Source organism: Martes martes (genome assembly GCF_963455335.1).
Source record: "Martes martes genome assembly, chromosome: X".
Taxonomy (NCBI): Eukaryota; Metazoa; Chordata; class Mammalia; order Carnivora; family Mustelidae; genus Martes; species Martes martes.
The window spans coordinates 40,906,902-40,925,159 of NC_137897.1; the positions used below are offsets into that span (position 1 = coordinate 40,906,902).

The 18,258-nt window shown below is 51.3% G+C and overlaps 1 protein-coding gene across 4 annotated transcripts; it reads right to left on the reverse strand.

Annotated features, from left to right (window-relative positions):
• Positions 1-496: 496 nt before the first annotated feature.
• Positions 497-17,610, reverse strand: GPKOW (G-patch domain and KOW motifs). Of its 4 annotated transcripts, none has more exons than XR_013966274.1 (12): positions 15,996-16,068; positions 8,863-9,295; positions 7,716-7,870; positions 7,492-7,616; positions 5,541-5,650; positions 4,528-4,741; positions 3,799-3,931; positions 2,991-3,120; positions 2,666-2,789; positions 2,343-2,576; positions 1,684-1,769; positions 497-1,586 (listed from the first exon to the last, which is right to left on the reverse strand). XR_013966274.1 is itself a non-coding variant. In XM_080794744.1 (12 exons), exons 2-12 carry the CDS (start codon positions 9,027-9,029, stop codon positions 1,452-1,454), a joined length of 1,449 nt encoding a protein of 482 aa, XP_080650870.1. In that variant the 5' UTR covers positions 9,030-9,295; positions 17,307-17,610; the 3' UTR covers positions 497-1,451. The 4 variants fall into 4 exon arrangements, 3 of the variants coding, with proteins under 3 accessions (XP_080650870.1, XP_080650868.1, XP_080650869.1); XM_080794744.1 differs by lacking the exon at positions 15,996-16,068 and adding an exon at positions 17,307-17,610 and having other exon boundaries at positions 2,507-2,576; XM_080794742.1 differs by lacking the exon at positions 15,996-16,068 and adding an exon at positions 17,112-17,315 and having other exon boundaries at positions 2,507-2,576.
• Between the last annotated feature and the right edge of the window lie 648 nt (positions 17,611-18,258).

Consider the following 18,258-nt stretch of genomic DNA (forward strand, 5'->3'; position numbering starts at 1 on the left):
TGGGGGGGGTATGAGACTGGAAGGTTTTCTGGTCATCCATTTCCTTACTTGGCATATGGCCGCTGATTTGGCCAACTCACTGCTTTTCTGTACTTGCTCAATTCTGGCTCAAAGCCGCAGTCGGCCTCTGCTTGGCAGGGACAGCAGCTTAGCTTTTACTGTCATGCTCTGGGGGATGGCTGCCCAAGAGGAGGGCAGATGGGCAAAATACGTGAAGGGGATTAAGAGGTACGAACTCCCAGTTACCAAAAAATAAATAAATAAGTAAACAAATAAACAAATAAATAAATAAGTCAGGGAGATGAAAGGTATACCATAGAAAAGAGTCGGTAATGTTTTTATAACGTTTGGTAAGGACACTCTGCATGCTGGGCACGGCGTCATGTATAGAATTGTCAAACCACTACACTGTACACCTGAAACTGAGATCACATTGGATGTCAATTATACTTCAACAGTTAAAAAAATTTTTTTTAAAAAGATTTAATCAGAAAAAGAGAGTTGTAAGAACTTTACTGTGATAATTCAATTATTTAAAAAAAAATTCCTCAGTGCTGTGCCATGTTCTGACCTGTCATGAGTTTATACCAGTGACGTAGATCTAACTCCAATGCCATTTATTACATCAACAACTTAGTGATCGGGGGTGATTTAGAAGCAATTGTACCTAAAGTTCTGGCTTCCCTTGCTGCTTTTCTATCTCAGCCTGTTAAACAGGAAGAAGTTTAAGGACTGTCTGACAATAACTTTTCTCAGAGTCCAGTTACCTGGAGGAATCAGAGTTTAACCCGGGACACACAAAATTTTTTACCATCAAGCCTAAGTTTGGGGACTAAAATGGGGGCCCCAAAGTTAACTGGCTGCTCTGGGAGGTAGAGCAAACACATCCTATTTGTGGGTAGAAGCCTCCCTTTCCTCTGTACTCTCTCGTCACCAGCTCAAGATAGCCTCTGGACATCTGATCTGGACCAAGAGTAAAAGCAGAGCCACTGCTGGGATTCTCGCTTGGAAAGCTGTGCAGAGACGCGGCATTCCAGACTCCTTAGTATCTGCTCAAGGGACACACTTCATAGCTTCGGTGTTCTGAGAATGAGCTCGTGAGCAGGCGGATCCTCTGGCTTGTCTGTCAGCCTCACAGGGCGGTGGGGCTGAAGCCCCGCATGGCTCCCACCGCAGTCAGCCCAGCTCCCGCTTCCACTCAGCTCAACACACATTTACGATTTCATTATTCTGCTAAGTTTGGGAAATGATTTTTATTACACGCTAACTTCTGGAAAAGACTCGGTCAGTTTCGAGCCTCCCTTCTGGTCCGTCTGTCTCGTGCCCCGTCCCTGTCCTTGTCCTGGAGCTGCAGTGCAAGCAGATGGCAGAATGACGACCTCCCCACCTCTGTGAAGAGAGGCTTTGCACACTGTACAGAGCTGACAGCAGCCCGGGGGTGGGGCTGCAGGTCAGTCTTCGTCTGAGTCACTGGGGCCCGTGTACTGGCAGACAGCATCATAGTGAAGCTCCACCAGCTGATTCTCTCTCCGCAGCTGCACCAGAGCCTGGTTCCGTTCTCTGTCCCAGCCCAGCAGACGGCCCACCTGGAGCAGTGGCGGGTAGAGTCAGCAAGGCCAACCCAGACACCGAGACAGCCCTGGCTTGCCCCCAACCCCCCCAACACCCAGGTCTGGGACTCACCCTTCCAGCCTGTGGCCCCAGCACCACCATCACCCGGTTGCCCTCGACCTTGGGGATGAGGGTCTCCAACATGCCTTCCTTCACGCCTGCAGATGAGGAAAGGGGACTGAGTGAGGCCCTCAGCCAGGGCCAGCCCACCCAGGGTCCTGTCAGAAGGCCTTTCCTGTATTCCCCAGAGACACCCTGCACCCTGTTGACAAGTGGGGTCCCACCACCCCATTTCACAGGTAAGGACACCTAAGGAGCAGGTCCTAGAAATAACTTAATAAAGGGAGCACTTATGGGGCGCCTGGGTGGCTCAGTGGGTTAAAGCCTCTGCCTTCGGCTCAGGTCATGATCCCAGGGTCCTGGGATCAAGCCCCGCATCAGGCTCTCTGCTCAGCGGGGAGCCTGCTTCCCCCTCTTCTCTGCCTGCCTCTCTGCCTACTTGTGATCTCTGTTAAATAAATAAATAAAATCTTTAAAAAAAAAAAAGGGAGCACTTATGCATGAAGATGATGGGTGACGACAACAGATCCCATTTACTGTGGGCATGTCAGCCGCCTGCCCTGCACGGGGAGCTCCGTACAATCCGTACAGGGCCCGGTCCCCAGAGGGAGAAAACAGCTCATTTCCATGCCAGTGTTTGCCCATGGGGGGAGAGAAGCTCAGATAATCACCATCTCAGAAGCGCCTCGTGTTCCGTCAGAAGATTCTGGGCCTTGCAAAATACCCGAGTTCTGCCCAACCCCCAGCCTTTGCCCACGCCAGCCTCTTGGTCGAAGACAGGCTTCCCGTTTGGCCTCCAGGAGGGTAACGACCCAGTGGTCACCCTCACATTCACCTTCCAGGATCCGGCCTTCCTCTGTTCGACACACACAGGTATCTGGGCTGAGGACATCTTCAATCGTCATCTGGGGAGAGGGTCAGGGGTGTGAGAATGTCAAACTCACGAGGCCTAGTCCCTGGGGGTGGAGGGGGCACCAGGATGCAGGGTTCCCACCTTGGTGTTGTAATACTGGCCACCCTTGTGCTGTTTGTCCACAAAGCGCACGCGCAGGTCCCTGTGCAACCAGTGCTGGCTCCGGGAACCGACCTTCTCAGTCTTGGCTACAGGCTCCCCCTCTCTGTGCAAAAAGGGGCCAACGCAAGGCTTCACTGATCAGAGGCATGTTCCGGTCACCCCACCTTTGCGGCTGTGACACCCACCCACAGTGCCGTCCCTAGTTTCTTCTATGTGCCTGCCTGGCCCTGGAAGCCTTCTCTGGCTGCTAGGACCTTTCCACAGCCTTGCCTTCTCCCTCCATCCCAGATGCCCAGGGTCCCACCGGTTGGGAAAGTGTTTCCGCTTCCTCTCTGAGTCTTCCCGCCGGCCGGGGAGCTCCTGATCCCGGAGGGCCTTCCATGATGACGAAGCTGTTCCATTCTGTTGTCCTGGGGAAATTTTGTTCATCTGGCCTGTACAAGGGTATGTGGAGGAGAACCAGAAAAGAGCCTCAGTGCGCCACTTTCTTACCAGGGAGGCTACACCTTGGCCTCCGGCCACCTCCCAGCTGCCTCAGTGTTCCCTCCCACCATCACAACTTTGTCGCTGCCATTAGAAGGCTCTCCCCTTCCCCTCAACTGCTGGGCTTCCTTCAGGACACCTTCCTCAGCCACTCCAGCATGTGCTCACGGTGCTGATCTGAGGCACCATTCCCTAGTGTGGGCTAGGGAAACCTGAGAGCTCTGATAGCACCAGTCTCCCATCTGCCAAACTGCTCCCATCCTGCTGCCATGCCTAGAATGCCTTCCTCCTTGGTCATGGCCTAGTCCCAGCTGCTCTCACGATCTAGAAGAAGAGAGGCTCATCACCTTGAACAGAGAGACCTCCTGAAGACGGGCATAGGTTTCCAAACCTGTTTTTTCTCTCTCAGAAAGAGGCTAAAGCGCCAGCATCAGTTTTTCTTCAAATCACTTATCTTCATTCTCACCTCCTGACTTCTGACCAGAAATCACACGTGCCAGGCAGACCGCTGCCCTTCCCCTCTGCGGATCTGACACCTGTCCCCGCCCAAGCCTTGCCCCCAGAGACAGGCCCTACCAACCCCTGGAATGCTTTTCCAACTCTCCCAGCACGGTAAGAGGCTCACTCACTGAGATCCAAGGAGTTCTTCTCAAACTCCTGCTGGGAGACAGGCCGCAGGCAGTACTCACTAACAGTCACCATGCGGTTCCCCACGGCCAGGCGAACCATGGCCCGGACATTGTCAGGATCAAGACCTTCTACCTGAAGTGTTGGGGGGAAGAAGTTAGGCAGGGGTTGAAAGGACTAAACCCACATTCCTTTTATTTTTTTAAAGATTATTTAAGAGAGGGGGAAGCAGGCTCCCTGCCGAGCAGAGAGCCCGATGAGGCACTAGATCCCAGGACCCTGAGACTATGACCTGAGCCGAAGGCAGAGGCTTAACCCTCTGAGCCACCCAGGTGCCCCTAAACCCACATTCCTAGGACCAAGCTGTCTAGTCTTACCTCCAATAGGCCTGACCCCTGTGTCTCCCCAACCAGACTGGCCCAAGGTCTGGAAATGGGCCTGGTCCATATGTCTCCCCCACCAGACTGTGTGCTTAGGATAAACTTTAAAGAATTTAAGCCTCAGGAACACGTGGCATATGTCATTCCCTCTTTCGGTTGGAAACCGAGGCCGAGAAAGGCCCAGCAAGTGGTTCTGAGTTAACCAAATGAGGCAGCAAGCCAGGCAGGCCTCAGAGACAAGGACCCCCACCCAGCCTTTCCATCCTAAACCCAATTCTTCCTCCCTCTGACCCCTCCCATCAATCTTCTCTGCTGCCTGTTTTGGGTTCTAGGCATAGCCTGGTTCCTTACCTTCCCATAGAGGCCTCGGTGAGGGCCAGAGAGAACCACCACAGCCCCTCCAGGCACCAGTCCTTGAGGCTGGTCTTCCTTATCTTTCTCTTGCTTCTCATCTGGCTTTGGTAGGTGGTGGGTGCCAGTGAAGACCAGGGCCTGGACCTCATTCAGGCTGGCGCCCAGCCCTAACCCCTTCGGCCTCAGTGAGTTGACACGGGGCTTCACCACTCTGCAGGGAACACAGTATGTGAGCTTGTTGGCCTGGGGGCACGGGAGGTGAGAGAGAGACGCAAGTCTTCCATGTCCCCCCGCCCAATGCCACCCAAATCCCAACTGTCAACATGTTCAAGAATATCCTTCCCGATCTCACATTAGGACTGTTTTTGATCTATAGAGATAGCAATTTCATTTGGTTCAACCTAATAACACACTGGGTATACCATCTACTACATATTATCTATAGTGGGATCTGGGGCAGAGCCCTGAATTCAAATATCCTAATAATATTTCTACAGGGGAAGTCATACAAATACTCATACCAAGCAGGAGAAATCAACTGTAATATGCTCTGCATCAATTCAGGTCATCTTTGGCTAAGTGGTTTATGAAAAAAATGTGTGATTTTCAGAATTCTTTGGAGTTGAGAACTGAGAAGAAGGGCTCCTAAATCTGTGTGATAATGGCAAACGTCTCATCTGTTTATCTGGGGCCAGGCCCTGCTCTAAGTACTTTATGTGGATAATTTCACATAATTCTGCAACAGACCTGGGAAGTCAGTATTGTCACTATCCCCATGTTGCAGACGAGGAAGCTGATACTCAGGAAGGTAACCAATACATAAACGGGATCCCATTACAGAGTTTCAAAGGGCAAACACAAGACCGAAACAGTAGTGGAAAGGCTTACCGAATTACTTAGGGTGGTAATATGCCCTCTTCGTGCCTGGATGGTTCTGGATGGGCGGGTAACCCATGGGGGTCTTGTTCACTGCCCTGTTTGCTGCCCCATGCCCCTACCCTAGAACTCACTGATTGAAGGTGCGGCCAATGCCCTCGCCAGGTTTCCAGCCCATGCCTCGTAACATGGCCAGCCCATAGGCCTCTACGGGGACTGCCTCGTAATCAGCTTCCTCCGGCACCTACAGGTTCAGCAGAGAAAGGATGGTCAGGCTGGGCCCATGGTGGGCCCTTGGAAGCATGCTTACTAACACCCAATGGGTGATCCTCGGTGCTTCTTTACCAGGAGTTTACCAGCTTCTTTACCAGGTACTTCTTTACCAGGGAGTCCAAGCAGAGAAAACAGTAACACCAAAGACCCTGAGGCAGGGCAAGCCTGGTATGTGGGAAGAGCATCATGAAAGTCAACCTGACTGAAAAAGAGATGTGGAGGCAGAGAGGGGCAGTGAGGGATTGATCAGGAGGTCTGGACTGGAGCTGTAGGAGGGGGGCCGCCAAAAGGGGGTCCGTGAGGAAGTTACTACAACAGTCCAGATGAGAGATGCTGGTGGCTCAGACCAGAGTGGTAGGTAGGTGCTGGTGAGAAGTGGTTAGATTTTGGATGTATTCTGCAAAGGGAGATGATAGGATTTTGCTGAAAGACTGCATATGGTGTATGAAACAAAGAGGAGAGTCAAGAGTGACTCGAAGGTTTTTAGGCTGAGTGAGAGGAAGGATGGATGGAACTGTGACCCACTGAGATGCTGCAGGCTGGGGAAGGAGAGCAAATGAGAGAAATGAGGCCAAAGCGGGAACAGGATGGAAAGTGAAGTGAAGGTCTTTTTTAAGATGAAAGAAACCAGGGCGCCAGGGTGGCTCAGTGGGTTAAAGCCTCTGCCTTCGGCTCAGGTCATGATCCTAGGGTCCAGGGATCGAGCCCCACCACACTGGGCTCTCTGCTCGGCGGGGAGCCTGCTTCCTCCTCTCTCTCTCTGCCTGCCTCTCCGCCTACTTGTGATCTCTGTCAAATAAATAAATAAAATCTTTAAAACAAAAATAAAAAAAAAAAGATGAAAGAAACCAGAAGACAGCTGAAGGCCAATGAGAACAGTTCAGTTGAAAGAGGTGATCTAGGGCTGTGGGAGAACTAGGCCCCAAAGAAGCATTGCTAAAAACTGTGAATAAAGTGGTGAAAAGGAGGGTCCATGGGTATGACAGACAGACTTGGTTGCTTCTTTAGACACACCCCAGGGAAGTACCCTGTTATCGACACATCCCATCCTCACTCTCTCGACTCCTTTTTATCCCCCCTCAATTCTTTATACTCATTCTAGACACGCTGCAGGTTGCTTCACTGATGGACCCACACCACACTGACCCACTGCCACTGTGCCACTGCTCAGGCTGCTGCTGCCATTAGTACCCACCCTGCACCTCCTTCACTCACTAAAGCTGACCTGTCCTTCCAGGCCTCACTCCTACCACTCTGGTCTGAGAGGCCATCCTTTCCAGCCCGTGCTACTGGTCTCCTTGCTTCCGCCTTTGCTTACTACTCTATTCTGCTCATAGTAGCCAGAGAGATCCTGTCAAATCTTAAGCTCTGATCCTGCTCTGCTCAGAAGCCTCTCATGGCTCTCATTTCATTCAGGGTAAAAGCCAAAGTCCTCACCATGGTCCACAAGGCCCTGCTTAGTTTAGCCCCCGCCACGTCTGACTTCGTCTCCTCCTCCTCTTCATTCATTCCACTCTAGTTACACTGGTCTCCTTGGTGTTGTTAAACATGCCAGGCTGAGTCTACCCTCAGGATCTTTGCATTTCCTATTCCCTTAGCTCCTCATCTTGCTTAGATAAAACCAGAATGCAAGTGTTCTCCACATCTCAGCATCTGGATTCATTTGTTAATGCTTCCAAAAAAGGGCACAAAAAGAAAGATAGGCAGCGGCCTCTAGTACACACACAGACTTTCCCTGCTATGTGCAGAGAGGCAAGCCTGGCAGACGGGGCAAAGAGAGGCTGGAGTAGGAGGAGTTAGGGGCCAGCTCACTGTCTCAGCCCGGGGCTCGCTGTCTGCCCTTTCCCCGTTAGGGACGCATCCTTTCTGGATCATGGGGATAGCAAGCGTGGGGTCGACACCCGAATTCTCTCTCTCCTCCAGGGACTTCTTGGAGTCTAAGGAAGAATGGGAGGGTGCAATGAGGTCCCACCCTATCCTTCCATTTTCCTCCCCCTCTTCCTTCACTGGTGCAAAGCGAAAAGAGGATCACTCACCCTCAATGAGCTCCTTCACAGCCTGGGACAGCACCCCATCCACCAAGGCTTCAGTATTTGCGGATGGCCCAGGAGCATGGGTCGGTGGCTGCCTGCGACGGCCATTCTGGATCAAAGGGATGACGAGTTCCTTGGGGGTTTCTGAGGGCTTCACACTGATGTGGACACAGAGTCGTCAAGTTGGGAGAGTAGCATGGTCAGTGGGTTCTGAGCCACACTCCTCCCTCCAGAGAAAACAAAAGAGCCAAACTCACCCCTGACCCCAGATGGACCACACCCTCTACTCTCCTGTAAGGCCTCTAACGGTGCTTTCTTGGGATTCTCTCCCTCACCCCCAACTCTTAAATGTCAGTGCCTTTGAGGAATCAGCCTTCGGTCCTGGACCCTCCTCTGCTCATCCCAAGACTCACTTCCATGACCTTCATGATGACTCACAAAGCACCGTCTTCAGCCCAGACTCTTCCCCAGATCCAGGGTCCACATCAATCTCCTAGATGGCTGGTTTTCTTCTGGAAGCCTCTCCCTCTGACTCTCTTTTCTTTCTTTCTTTTTTAATTTTTTAAAAGATTTTATTTATTTATTTGACAGAGATCACAAGTACGCAGAGAGGCAGGCGCGGGGCGGGGGGAGCAGGCTCCTCGGTGAGCAGAGGGCCAGACGCTGGGCTCGATCCCAGGACCCTGAGATCATGACCTGAGCTGATGGCAGAGGCTTAACCCACTGAGCCACCCAGGCGCCCCTGACTCTCTTTTCTGAATTAAGCAGATGATGGCCTCTCCCAACCTGAATCTGCCCATTCCACCCCGTTCCCCATACTAGAGAAGCTTCACCGCTTCGGCTGAGACACTAGGGGTCCTTTCGCTCTTCACTCTTTTCCTTCTCTCAGAACGCACACATCTCAGGTTCCTCAAGTCCTAAACACCCCCTCTCAGGAATACATCCTCTTTTCTCAAACGCCACGGCTCTCAGGCCCAATTCCCCCACCCCTCCTGTTCCAATACTGCCTCCTTCTCACCTCCACGAACTTTCCCCAAGCTGTGCTTCGGGCGTTCCAGACCACTGCCACCAACACAATCAACTTACATTCCACCCTCCCGCTTGCACCCACCGAACCGAACTCCAAGGGATGAAAGACCCGACGCTTCACCTTTGCAGCTCCCTCCCTTCCACGGTCTTTAAGAAATCTTTCTCCTCTGGAGCCGCACCCGCGTCGTCCGCCAGCCGTCTCCGGGCAGACGTGCGACTGAAACTGAATGAAATTGGGGCAGCGGAGGATCCCGACGGCCGCAAAGCGTCCTCTTCGGCATCCGCCATCTTGCCCCCCTTTCCCAGGCTAGTGCGCTGCTTGCTGGAAAGTTTAGTTTGCGCTCAGTTTGACCAGGGCCAGAGGACGAGCGCTAGAACTACCTTTCCCACATAACACTGCGGTATCAGCCGCGAAGTTGAAAAAGGGGCCTTAGAAAGTAATTGTCGCCCTTTTCACTTCATAGGAGCGCGTCGCGCCAAGCATAAAGGGAAATGTAGTTCTTGGGTGAGGTAGGTGGGGCAGACGTAGATTCATTCTTGCCAGGCACTCCTTCCTATAGGAGATCAACAAGTATTTATTAATTACCTACTGTGTGCATGTTACTGTGCCCTGCTGGTATGGGGAAATGTAGATAAAATACATCATTAAGAAAAAAAAATCTGTGAATGCCAGTTGTGTACAATAACAAACAGACATTTAAATTGTGCCTACCAATGCCAGATTTAACACACAAGCTCTGGATTCAGATATTAATAAAATAGACATCCTCCTTTCTAAATATTCCAGTGGGGAACAATAACACTTAAACAGATATTTTACACACACACACACACACACACACACACACAATTGACCCTTGAACAATGCAGGGGTTCGGGGGGTCAATCCCCTGCCCCCACAGGTGAAAATTTGAGTAACTTTGGACTCCCCGAAACTTAATTACTAACAACCTACTGTTAACTGGAAAGCTTAATGATAACATAAACAGTAGATTAACACATATTTCTCATCTTACATGTAGTATTTTGAGGGGGGGTTGTTGTTGATAATTTCTTTTTAAGTAGGCTCCACGCTCAGCATGGAGCCCAACGGTAGGGCCTGAACTCACAACCCTGAGATCAAGACGAGCTGAGGGCACCTGGGTGGCTCAGTTGGTTGAGCGTCTGCCGTCAGCTCAGGTCATGATCCCAGGGTCCTGGGATCAAGTTCTACATTGGGCTCACTGCTCAGCGGGGAGTCTGCATCTCCTATCTTGCCCCCCCACCCTGTCATCCCTCTTTCTCTCTGTCTCTCAAATACATAGTCTTTTAAAATAAAGAAAATTAGGGGCGCCTGGGTGGCTCAGTTGGTTAAGCGTCTGCCTTCAGCTTGGGTCATGATCCCAGGGTCCTGGGATCGAGCTCTGCATCGGGCTCCTTGCCCAGAGGGAAGCCTGCTTCTCCTTCCCCCACTTGCTCTGCTTGTGTTCCCTCTCTCGCTGTCTCTGTCAACTAAATAAATAAAATCTTAAAAAAAAAACACGAAATGTGCTTTGGGTAAGTAGTGCTGGTCGGGCATAAATTACAAGACGATCAGGGGCCTAACATGACTTTTCTCATGTCAAAAAAAGCTATGCCATTATCTTTCTTTTTCCAGGGATCCCTAACTACTTCTGCTTATATTACCAACATTAAATATGTTGTGAGAGCGAGGTTCTAAGGCTTTGAAAGATTAATGGGACAGATTCCTCTTGTGTCAGACCATTAAGAGATGGAAAATGAAAGGGCCCCATGAAAGGCTGTTTTTTGAACTGCTGTTTTACCCCTTTTCCTGCTTCTATTCTTGCTAGGATCAGCACACCTGCCTTACACATTCCTTGTAATACAAACAACGTATGTTCTCACTTTGTAAGGATCAAGGAGTTAATGATTTCTTTGGAGTCTTCCGGCACAACAGATAACTTCTTTTTTTTATATTATTTATTTTTTTAAGATTTTATTTATTTACTTGACAGAGAGAGAGAGAGAGAGAGACAGTGAGAGAGGGAACACAAGCAGGGGGAGGGGGAGAGGGAGAAGCAGGCTTCCCGCTGAGCAGGGAGCCCAATGCAGGGCTCGATCCCAGGACTCTGGGATCATGACCTGAGCTGAAGGCAGCCACTTAACGAGTGAGCCACCCAGGCACCCCACAATAGATAACTTCTAAGAAATGACTAGGTGAGGCCATTATGTGTATATTCTAGACCACCGGAGCTAGAATCTTGATGCCGAGACTCCCTATTAGTGACTTATGGAGGACACCTGGACCCTTCTAGTTCTGACCAGTTTGTGTGTGTCTGAGGGGACATTTACATGAGACTACAATCCTCAATAAAAGCCCCAGACCCAAGCAAAAACAAGACACTCTCCTTCCCTTCTGAGTCTCCCAGATGCTCTGTATCTGTACTCTTTATATCTTCAATAAACTCTGCTCTTACATCCTCTTGGCTCACATTTGATTTCTATCCTGTGTGACCCAAGGACTCTCTTGGCTGGTCCTGCGGGAACCCCTCTGGGTCCTCAGACCCAGCCTGCATACATCTTTAAGAGCTTGTAAATTAGGGGAGCCTGGGTGGCTTAGTCCTTAAGCGTCTGCCTTCGTTTCAGGTCGTGATCCCAGGGTCCTGGGATTCAGCCCGGCATCAGGTGCCCTGCTCAGCTGGAAGCCTGCTTCTCCCTCTCCCACTCTCCCTGTTTGCGTTCCTCTCTCACTGTCTCTCTCACTGTGTGTCAAATAAATAAAAATAAAATCTTTAAAAAAAAAGAGCTTGTAAATTAGAAGACTGATACTTAGTCACCAGAAGAATACGAGATATCTGCCAAAAATTCATCCCAAGGAAATCATTAAAGATGTGTGAAAAGATTTTTCTAAGTTTATTTAACAAATCTCTATACTCAGGACACCTGGCTGGCTGAGTTGGAAGAGCATGGGACTCTCGATCTCGGAGTGATGAGTTCAAGCCCCACGTTGGGGGTAGAGATTACTTAAAAACTAAAATCTGTATGGGTGCCTGAATGCTTCAGTTGGTTGAGCATCTGGCTCTTGATTTCGGCTTGGGTTGTGATCTCAGGGTTGTGAGAAAGAGCTCTGCGTGGGCTCTTCGCTCCAGTGCACCACTGGCTTGGGATTCTTTCTCTCCCTCTCCTGTCAGCCCTTCCCCCAGCTTGTGCACACACCCTCTCTCTAACTAACTAAATAAAGTCTTTTAAAAATATATAAAAAGGGGCGCCTGGGTGGCTCAGTGGGTTAAAGCCTCTGCCTTCAGCTTAGGTCATGATCCCAGGGTCCTGGGATCGAGCCCCGCATCGGGCTCTCTGCTCAGCAGAGAGCTGAGCCACCCAGGTGCCCCCCAAAATATTTTTTAAAAATAGAAGTTCTAGTATTTTCTTTCCTTTTTTTTGGTGAGATTTTTATTTATTTGTCAGAGAGAGAGAGAGAGAGAGAGAGCACAAGCAGGGGGAAGGGCAGGCAGAGGGAGAAGCAGGCTCCCTGCTGAGCAAGAGGGGCTCCTAGGATCATGACCTGAGCCAAAGGCAGTCGCTTAACCGACTAAGCCACCCAGGTGTCCCCCAAAAAAGATTTTTTAAAAAGATTTTATCTATTTATTTGACACAGAGAGATCACAAGTAGGCAGAGAGGCAGGTAGAGAGAGAGGGGGAAGCAGGCTCCCTGCTGAGCAGAGAGCCCGATGCAGGGCTCAATCCCAGGACCCTGGTACCATGACCTGAGCTGAAGGCAGAGGCTTAACCCACCGAGCCACCCAGGTGCCCCAAAAAAGATCTTTATATGAGATTCATCATGGTATTATTTCTTGTAGCAAAACATTGAAAACCATTTAAATGAACAACAGAAGGGGACAGGGTAAATGAATTACAGCACATTCCTTAGATGGAACACATATACTAGAATCTCTAAATGTAAAGCTGTAAATATGCTTAAATTAAAGTGGGACATAGTCACAATGTTTGGAAAGCAGAATAACATGACAGGTCACAGGACCTGTCTTGAAAACAGGAAGCACAATAATCAATCTCGTGGCCATATTTCCAGGCTTAGAAGCCCTGGGCATCCTTAAAGATACCTAGCAGATTAAGACTACAAAGCAGCTTTTATAAATGTCAATCTAAATAAAGAGGCAAACTGAGGCAAGCTCAAAAAGATTAGTTAATTTGGGAATATCAGAGATTGACACTGGACGCCCGAACTATAGCAAGCTACAGATGAGTCCCAAATTCCAATTCCTCTGCTATTCCTAAATAAACTCATCATTGTGAGCTTGCCTCAGTTTACCTCTTTATTTAGGTTGACATTCCTTGGAGTCAGAAGTGGGGGCCAAAAGAGATGACCCCCAAAGAATGATAATCCAGGGAATCAAGTGAGGTACCCACATGGAACCCCTTGCCCTAATCACTTATATGAGTTACAGTTTACTTCTGGGTTGGTGAGTCTCCTTTAAGATTCTGAACTCCCTCCCTTTGGTTGAGTTTTCTGACTTTATTCAGGATCTGTTTAAAGACTTCTTTTTCAATTGTTTATGTTGGGTTTTTTTTTGTTCTTCTTTTCTTAAGATTTTTATTTATTTATTTGACAGAGACACAGCTTGAGAGGGAACACAAGCAGGGGAGTGAGGGGGAGAAGCAGGCTTCCTGCCAGCAGGGAGTCCAATGTGGGGCTCTGATCCCAGGACTCCGGGATCATGACCCGGCCAAAAGAAGAAGCTCAATGACTAAGTCACCCAGGTGCCCCTAAAGACTTTGTTTTTTTTTTTGGTCAGTACTCATTTATCTTAGTGAGTACTAGTTTGGTGAGTGCTCCTTTGTTTTATTATTGGAAGCACATCAGAATTTTGGTGTAATTCCTTTGGAATTCTTGGGAGTGTTAAAAAGAAAGCCATAGGCCCAAGGTGGAGTCACTTGCCCTCAGGACAGCAAACTAAGAATTAACTGCAATTTCAACCTCTTCAGGAGTGGAATTTTAAACCAATCAATCTGGAATTTTCTGGTCTGCACCAAAGAGGTCACCTCTCACATGGGGCCCTCTCATTCCCCAAAGCAAGATCAGGTAATCTGGATGGTAAGAACCCCCTTGTCCTACCTCTCCCCATAAGGGGAAGCGACCTTGCCTGAAACAGTACTTTCTTTACTGTTGCTAACAATTTCTTGACCCATCTTCCTTCATATAAAAACCTTCCATTTTGGGGGTGCCTGGATGACTCATTCACTTAAGCACTGGACTTTCAATTTTGCTCAGGTCATGATCTCAGGGTCCTGAGATGGAGCCCTGCATCTGACTCCATGCCCAATGGAGTCTGCCGCTTTCTTCTCCCTCTGCCCCTCCCCCTGCTCACATGTTCTCTCTCTCTCCCTCAAATGGATCAATAAATCTTAAAAAAAAACCACCTTCCATTTTGTATACCTCCTCTCAGACCTCCTCTCTACCTGTTAGGCCAGATGCTCACCAATTTATGAGTTGCTTACTAAAACCAATTTTGGGGCCCCTGGGTGGCTCAGTCCTTAAGCATCTGCCTTCGGTTCCGGTCATGATCCCAGGGTCCTGGACTGAGCCCCGCATCCGGTGCCCTGCCCAGAGGGAAGCCTGCTTCTCCCTGACCGCCCCCCCCCGTTTGTGTTCCCTCTCTCACTGTCTCTCTCTCTCTCTCTCTCTGTGTCAAATAAATAACTAAAAAGTCTTTAAAAAAATTAAATCTTCACATTTAGTTGACTTTTTTGCCCCTTAGCGGGTACTAGAACTAGTAAACAAGTTTGGCAAGGTTACAGAATCAATATACACAAAATTCCATTGTGTTTCTATAGATAAAATAAGGATGAAATTAAGAAAATAATTCCATTTACAGTAGTCTTAAAATAATAAGATACCCAGGAATAGGTTTTTATTTTTTATTTTTTTTAAGATTTTATTTATTTATTTGACAGACAGATCACAATTAGGCAGAGAGGCAGGCAGAGAGAGGAAGGGAAACAGGCTCCCCACCGAGCAGAGAGCCTGATGTGGGGAGAGCCTGATGTGGGGCTCGATGCCAGGACCCCGGGACCACGACCTGAGCTGAAGGAAGAGGCTTTAACCCACTGAGCCACCCAGGCACCCCATATTTTTTTTTAATTTTTAAAAAAAATTGTATTTATTTATTTGACTGAGAGAGAGATCACAAGTAGGCAGAGCAGCAGGCAGAGAGGAGGGGTGGGAAGCAGGCTCCCTGCTGAGCAGAGAACCTGATGCGGGACTCGATCCCAGGACCCTGAAATCATTACCTGAGCCGAAGGCAGAGGCGCAACCCAGGCGCCCCAGAATATAAAAAGAACTGTGAAAACTGTACTGCAAAAGCTACAAAACGTTATTGAAAAAACATTACAAAGACTTAAGTAAAGGAAGAGACACGCAATACTAAGGGCCTGTGCTGGATTCTCAACCTGCTCCTTGGTTACTCTCCTGTAGCTCCCATCGTCATCTACCACCCTCTCCTTCAACCTGTGCTACCAAAATTCTTTAAGGAAGTCTCCAGCACCAGGGACTGTTCAAGTACCCCCAAAAGTATCCACAGGTTTTCCCACATTTTTCTGTATTTGCCACACCAGAATTCTGTATGAGAGACGAGAGCGTCTTGAGAAAAGTGCCTCTTCACACGTAATCGTCCTGTTCATTTAGGAATCACATGCTAAAGACTGCTGGAAGGAAGAGGCTAAGAACGCTGTTGGTGACTTTCCTAACCTAGGTGCAATCCTCTAAACTTGAGTCGGCTCTTCCGACTCAAATCCAGCCTGGACCACAATTTAATTGCCTAGACAGTGCCCCAACGAGCAATTCTCCAAGTGTCACTCACATGAATAACTACCCAGATTTCCCCCCACCCTTCCTAAATACTCTCCTGGTCCCGGCTATTTGAAAACACCTCCAGACCTTCCTACATCCATCTAATAAGGTGAAGATCCTGCTCCTCATATTACACCCTCCTTCCTGGAGGAGATGGGTGCAAATGCAAGATTGGGGTCCTGACCTGTAAAGTTAAACCCATTCCGGACATTTCGAGTCCCATCCCCCGGCATTTACAGGCTCCACCACCATAGAATGTACTTTTTATCCAGGCCCGTCCCTCAGCCAACTGCCCGCCCCAAAACTCTCCAGGCCCCACCTCCTCAGAAATGCCATACAAAGCCCCCACTGACAGAGATTACCATCCAGCCCTGCACCAACAACTAGCCAATGCGACATTAACGTACCGCAATCACTTTTCCAGGATCACCTCCCGGAGGAATATTCTAGGATAACGCCAAGGCTCCGCCCCCTCGAAGCGCCCTCCGAGCCCCGCCCCGCCGCCCGTCGCACCCTCGGGCCCCACCCAGAGAAGTAACCGGCAATCCCGGTTCTGCCAGTCCTGAATCCGGCCCCACTCACATCCCGCCCACCGAGAGGCCCCGCCCTACCACCCCCGCAACAATCTCCGGCCTTGGGGCGTACCAGCGCCGCCACGTCGGCCACAGCTCTGGCCGCCAGGGGGCGCGCGCCAGGAGCTCCCGAGCTCTGGGGCCAGACCGCAGGGGGAGGCTCGGACCTGCGCGGGTGGAAAGAGCAGGTCAGCGCCCGCCCAAGCCTCCGCAAGCCCCCACGCTCCCCGACGTCCGAAAACCCAGAATGCCCCTCAAGACCTTCGGAACCCCCAGACCACTCCCTCGATAGTTCCGCAGGCCCCTCTCAACTCCCGCGAACCCCCACCTTCGCGGGTATGCCCGCGGACCCCCGCCCGCGCCCACGATATCCCTGGAGAGAGATAGCTGACCGAAATATTTCTGGACACGTCCCAACACTCTGGGACTATCTCTGGAGGTCTCCAACTGCCCCTTCGTAACCCCAGATTCCAAACTCTTCCCGCACAGTAGCGAGAGGGACCCAGATTCCCCCAGATGTCCCGACAGAAGACGGTCTGCCCCCGCTGTGGCCCCGGCACCCTTCCAGATCTCCTAGGCAACCCTGATGGCCCACATAGCCCCAACTGCCGCTCCATTTATCCCCGGAGGCCCCCGCCTAACCCCCCGCAATTCACTACGGGCCCTGAGTGGCCAGGGTCCCCAGTGACCCCGGGCAGACCCCTCTGGCACATCTCCCCGGAGACTCCTGAGAGCCCCCGGGTCTGGTGCGCAGTCCCGCGGTGCGGTGCGGTGCGGTGCGGGTGCGGGTCGGGGACCTGGAGCCCAACCCCAGCCACCGGGCACCCGCCCGCCACTTGGGCGCCAGGGCTGCTTTGTCTACCACCTGTCGGAAGGAAAAGGTGAGGAGCCGACAGGCGGGGCATGGGGTGTCAGGGACGCGCCCGGTCCCTCCCCACCCAACCCCCGTACCTCCTCTGCTCCCCCTAGGGTCCGTGGCACCCCTCGCGCGCGGCTCCATGACCCGAAGTCCGCCGGCTGGACGCAAGGCCGCCAGCGACGCGTCTGGAGCGCCTGGGCGCGCTCACCTGGCGGCCCGCCCGGGCCTGGATGCGGCTGGGGCCGGCCGGTCCCGTGCCTGGCGCCCCGACCCGCGCGCTGACCTACCTGGCCGCCGGCAAGGAGGCCTGGCTGCGGGAGCCGGTGCGAGCTCTGGGCCTCGCTCTGCCTCAGGCGCTGCCTCGGTGAGCCGCGGAGCCTCCGCTGGGCTCCTTCTTCCACCCAGGAGGGGTTGTTAGTCCACGAGCGAGAAGAGGAGGGGAAGTTGAGGCCCAGAGAAGTTAAGGGCCCCGCCTGAGCTCTGACAACTAAAAACGGGGGTGCAGAAGTGGAGCCCGCGTTCACCAGAGAATTCTGCAGCCTCCCACGGAGCTTTGCTCCTAGTAGGACGGGACCTCAGCAAATTTGCAGTGAATCTTTTCTACTCGGGAAGTGGAAGTCTGTTGGGCTGGGCAGGGGCGGGGACGGGGTGGGGGGGCGTCGGGGAGGCGTCCCTTGGAGCCTTGGGGGCCATGGGAGGGTTTGGGGCCCTGAGGAAGGGAAGCAGGACAAATCTGGGGACAAGGGCAGGGATTGGGATGAAGCAACGGATCTTAGGTCACTGAGGCTGTTGTCAGGGTTGAGGGGTAGGAGCATCCAGACAGAAGGCCAACCCTAGTTCCCATGATAGGGTTGGGGGACTCCAAAAGCCGGGAGGGGCGCGTGCCCTTGAGAATGGAGAGGCGGTAGGGGCCTCAACTTGAGGAGGCTTTCAAGGCCCGTGGGTGGGAAGGGTCGCCAGCCAATGAGAAGGAAGAAAGGAGGCCCCTCTTAGTTATTAAAAGTGAAGGGTGGCCTGGAGACAGAGGTCCGGATGGGGGAGCATTTGGGCACAATGCTACTGGAGTGGAAGGACGAATGGGGTGCGGTGAGAGATAGCCTGTGACCGCCACTCTGTGGAGGAAGAAACTGGGGCCACAGGGGCTCCGACACCTCTCAGTCCAGGGCCCCACAGCCAGCCAACCACAGTGCAGGCCTCAGGCGGCTTATCCCCAGCATTCACTGGGGCTGTGACTGTTTC

Bases quoted from the DNA above. Each gene is read 5' to 3' on its own strand.
- GPKOW (XM_080794744.1), bottom strand. From the start codon at position 9,029: ATGGCGGATGCCGAAGAGGACGCTTTGCGGCCGTCGGGATCCTCCGCT. The intron at 2,790-2,990 runs GTGGGACCCTGG...CTTTTTGCACAG, and splicing joins CGGAAACACTTTCCCAACCG to AGAGGGGGAGCCTGTAGCCA. The intron at 2,577-2,665 runs GTGGGAACCCTG...CCCTCTCCCCAG, and splicing joins GCCAGTATTACAACACCAAG to ATGACGATTGAAGATGTCCT.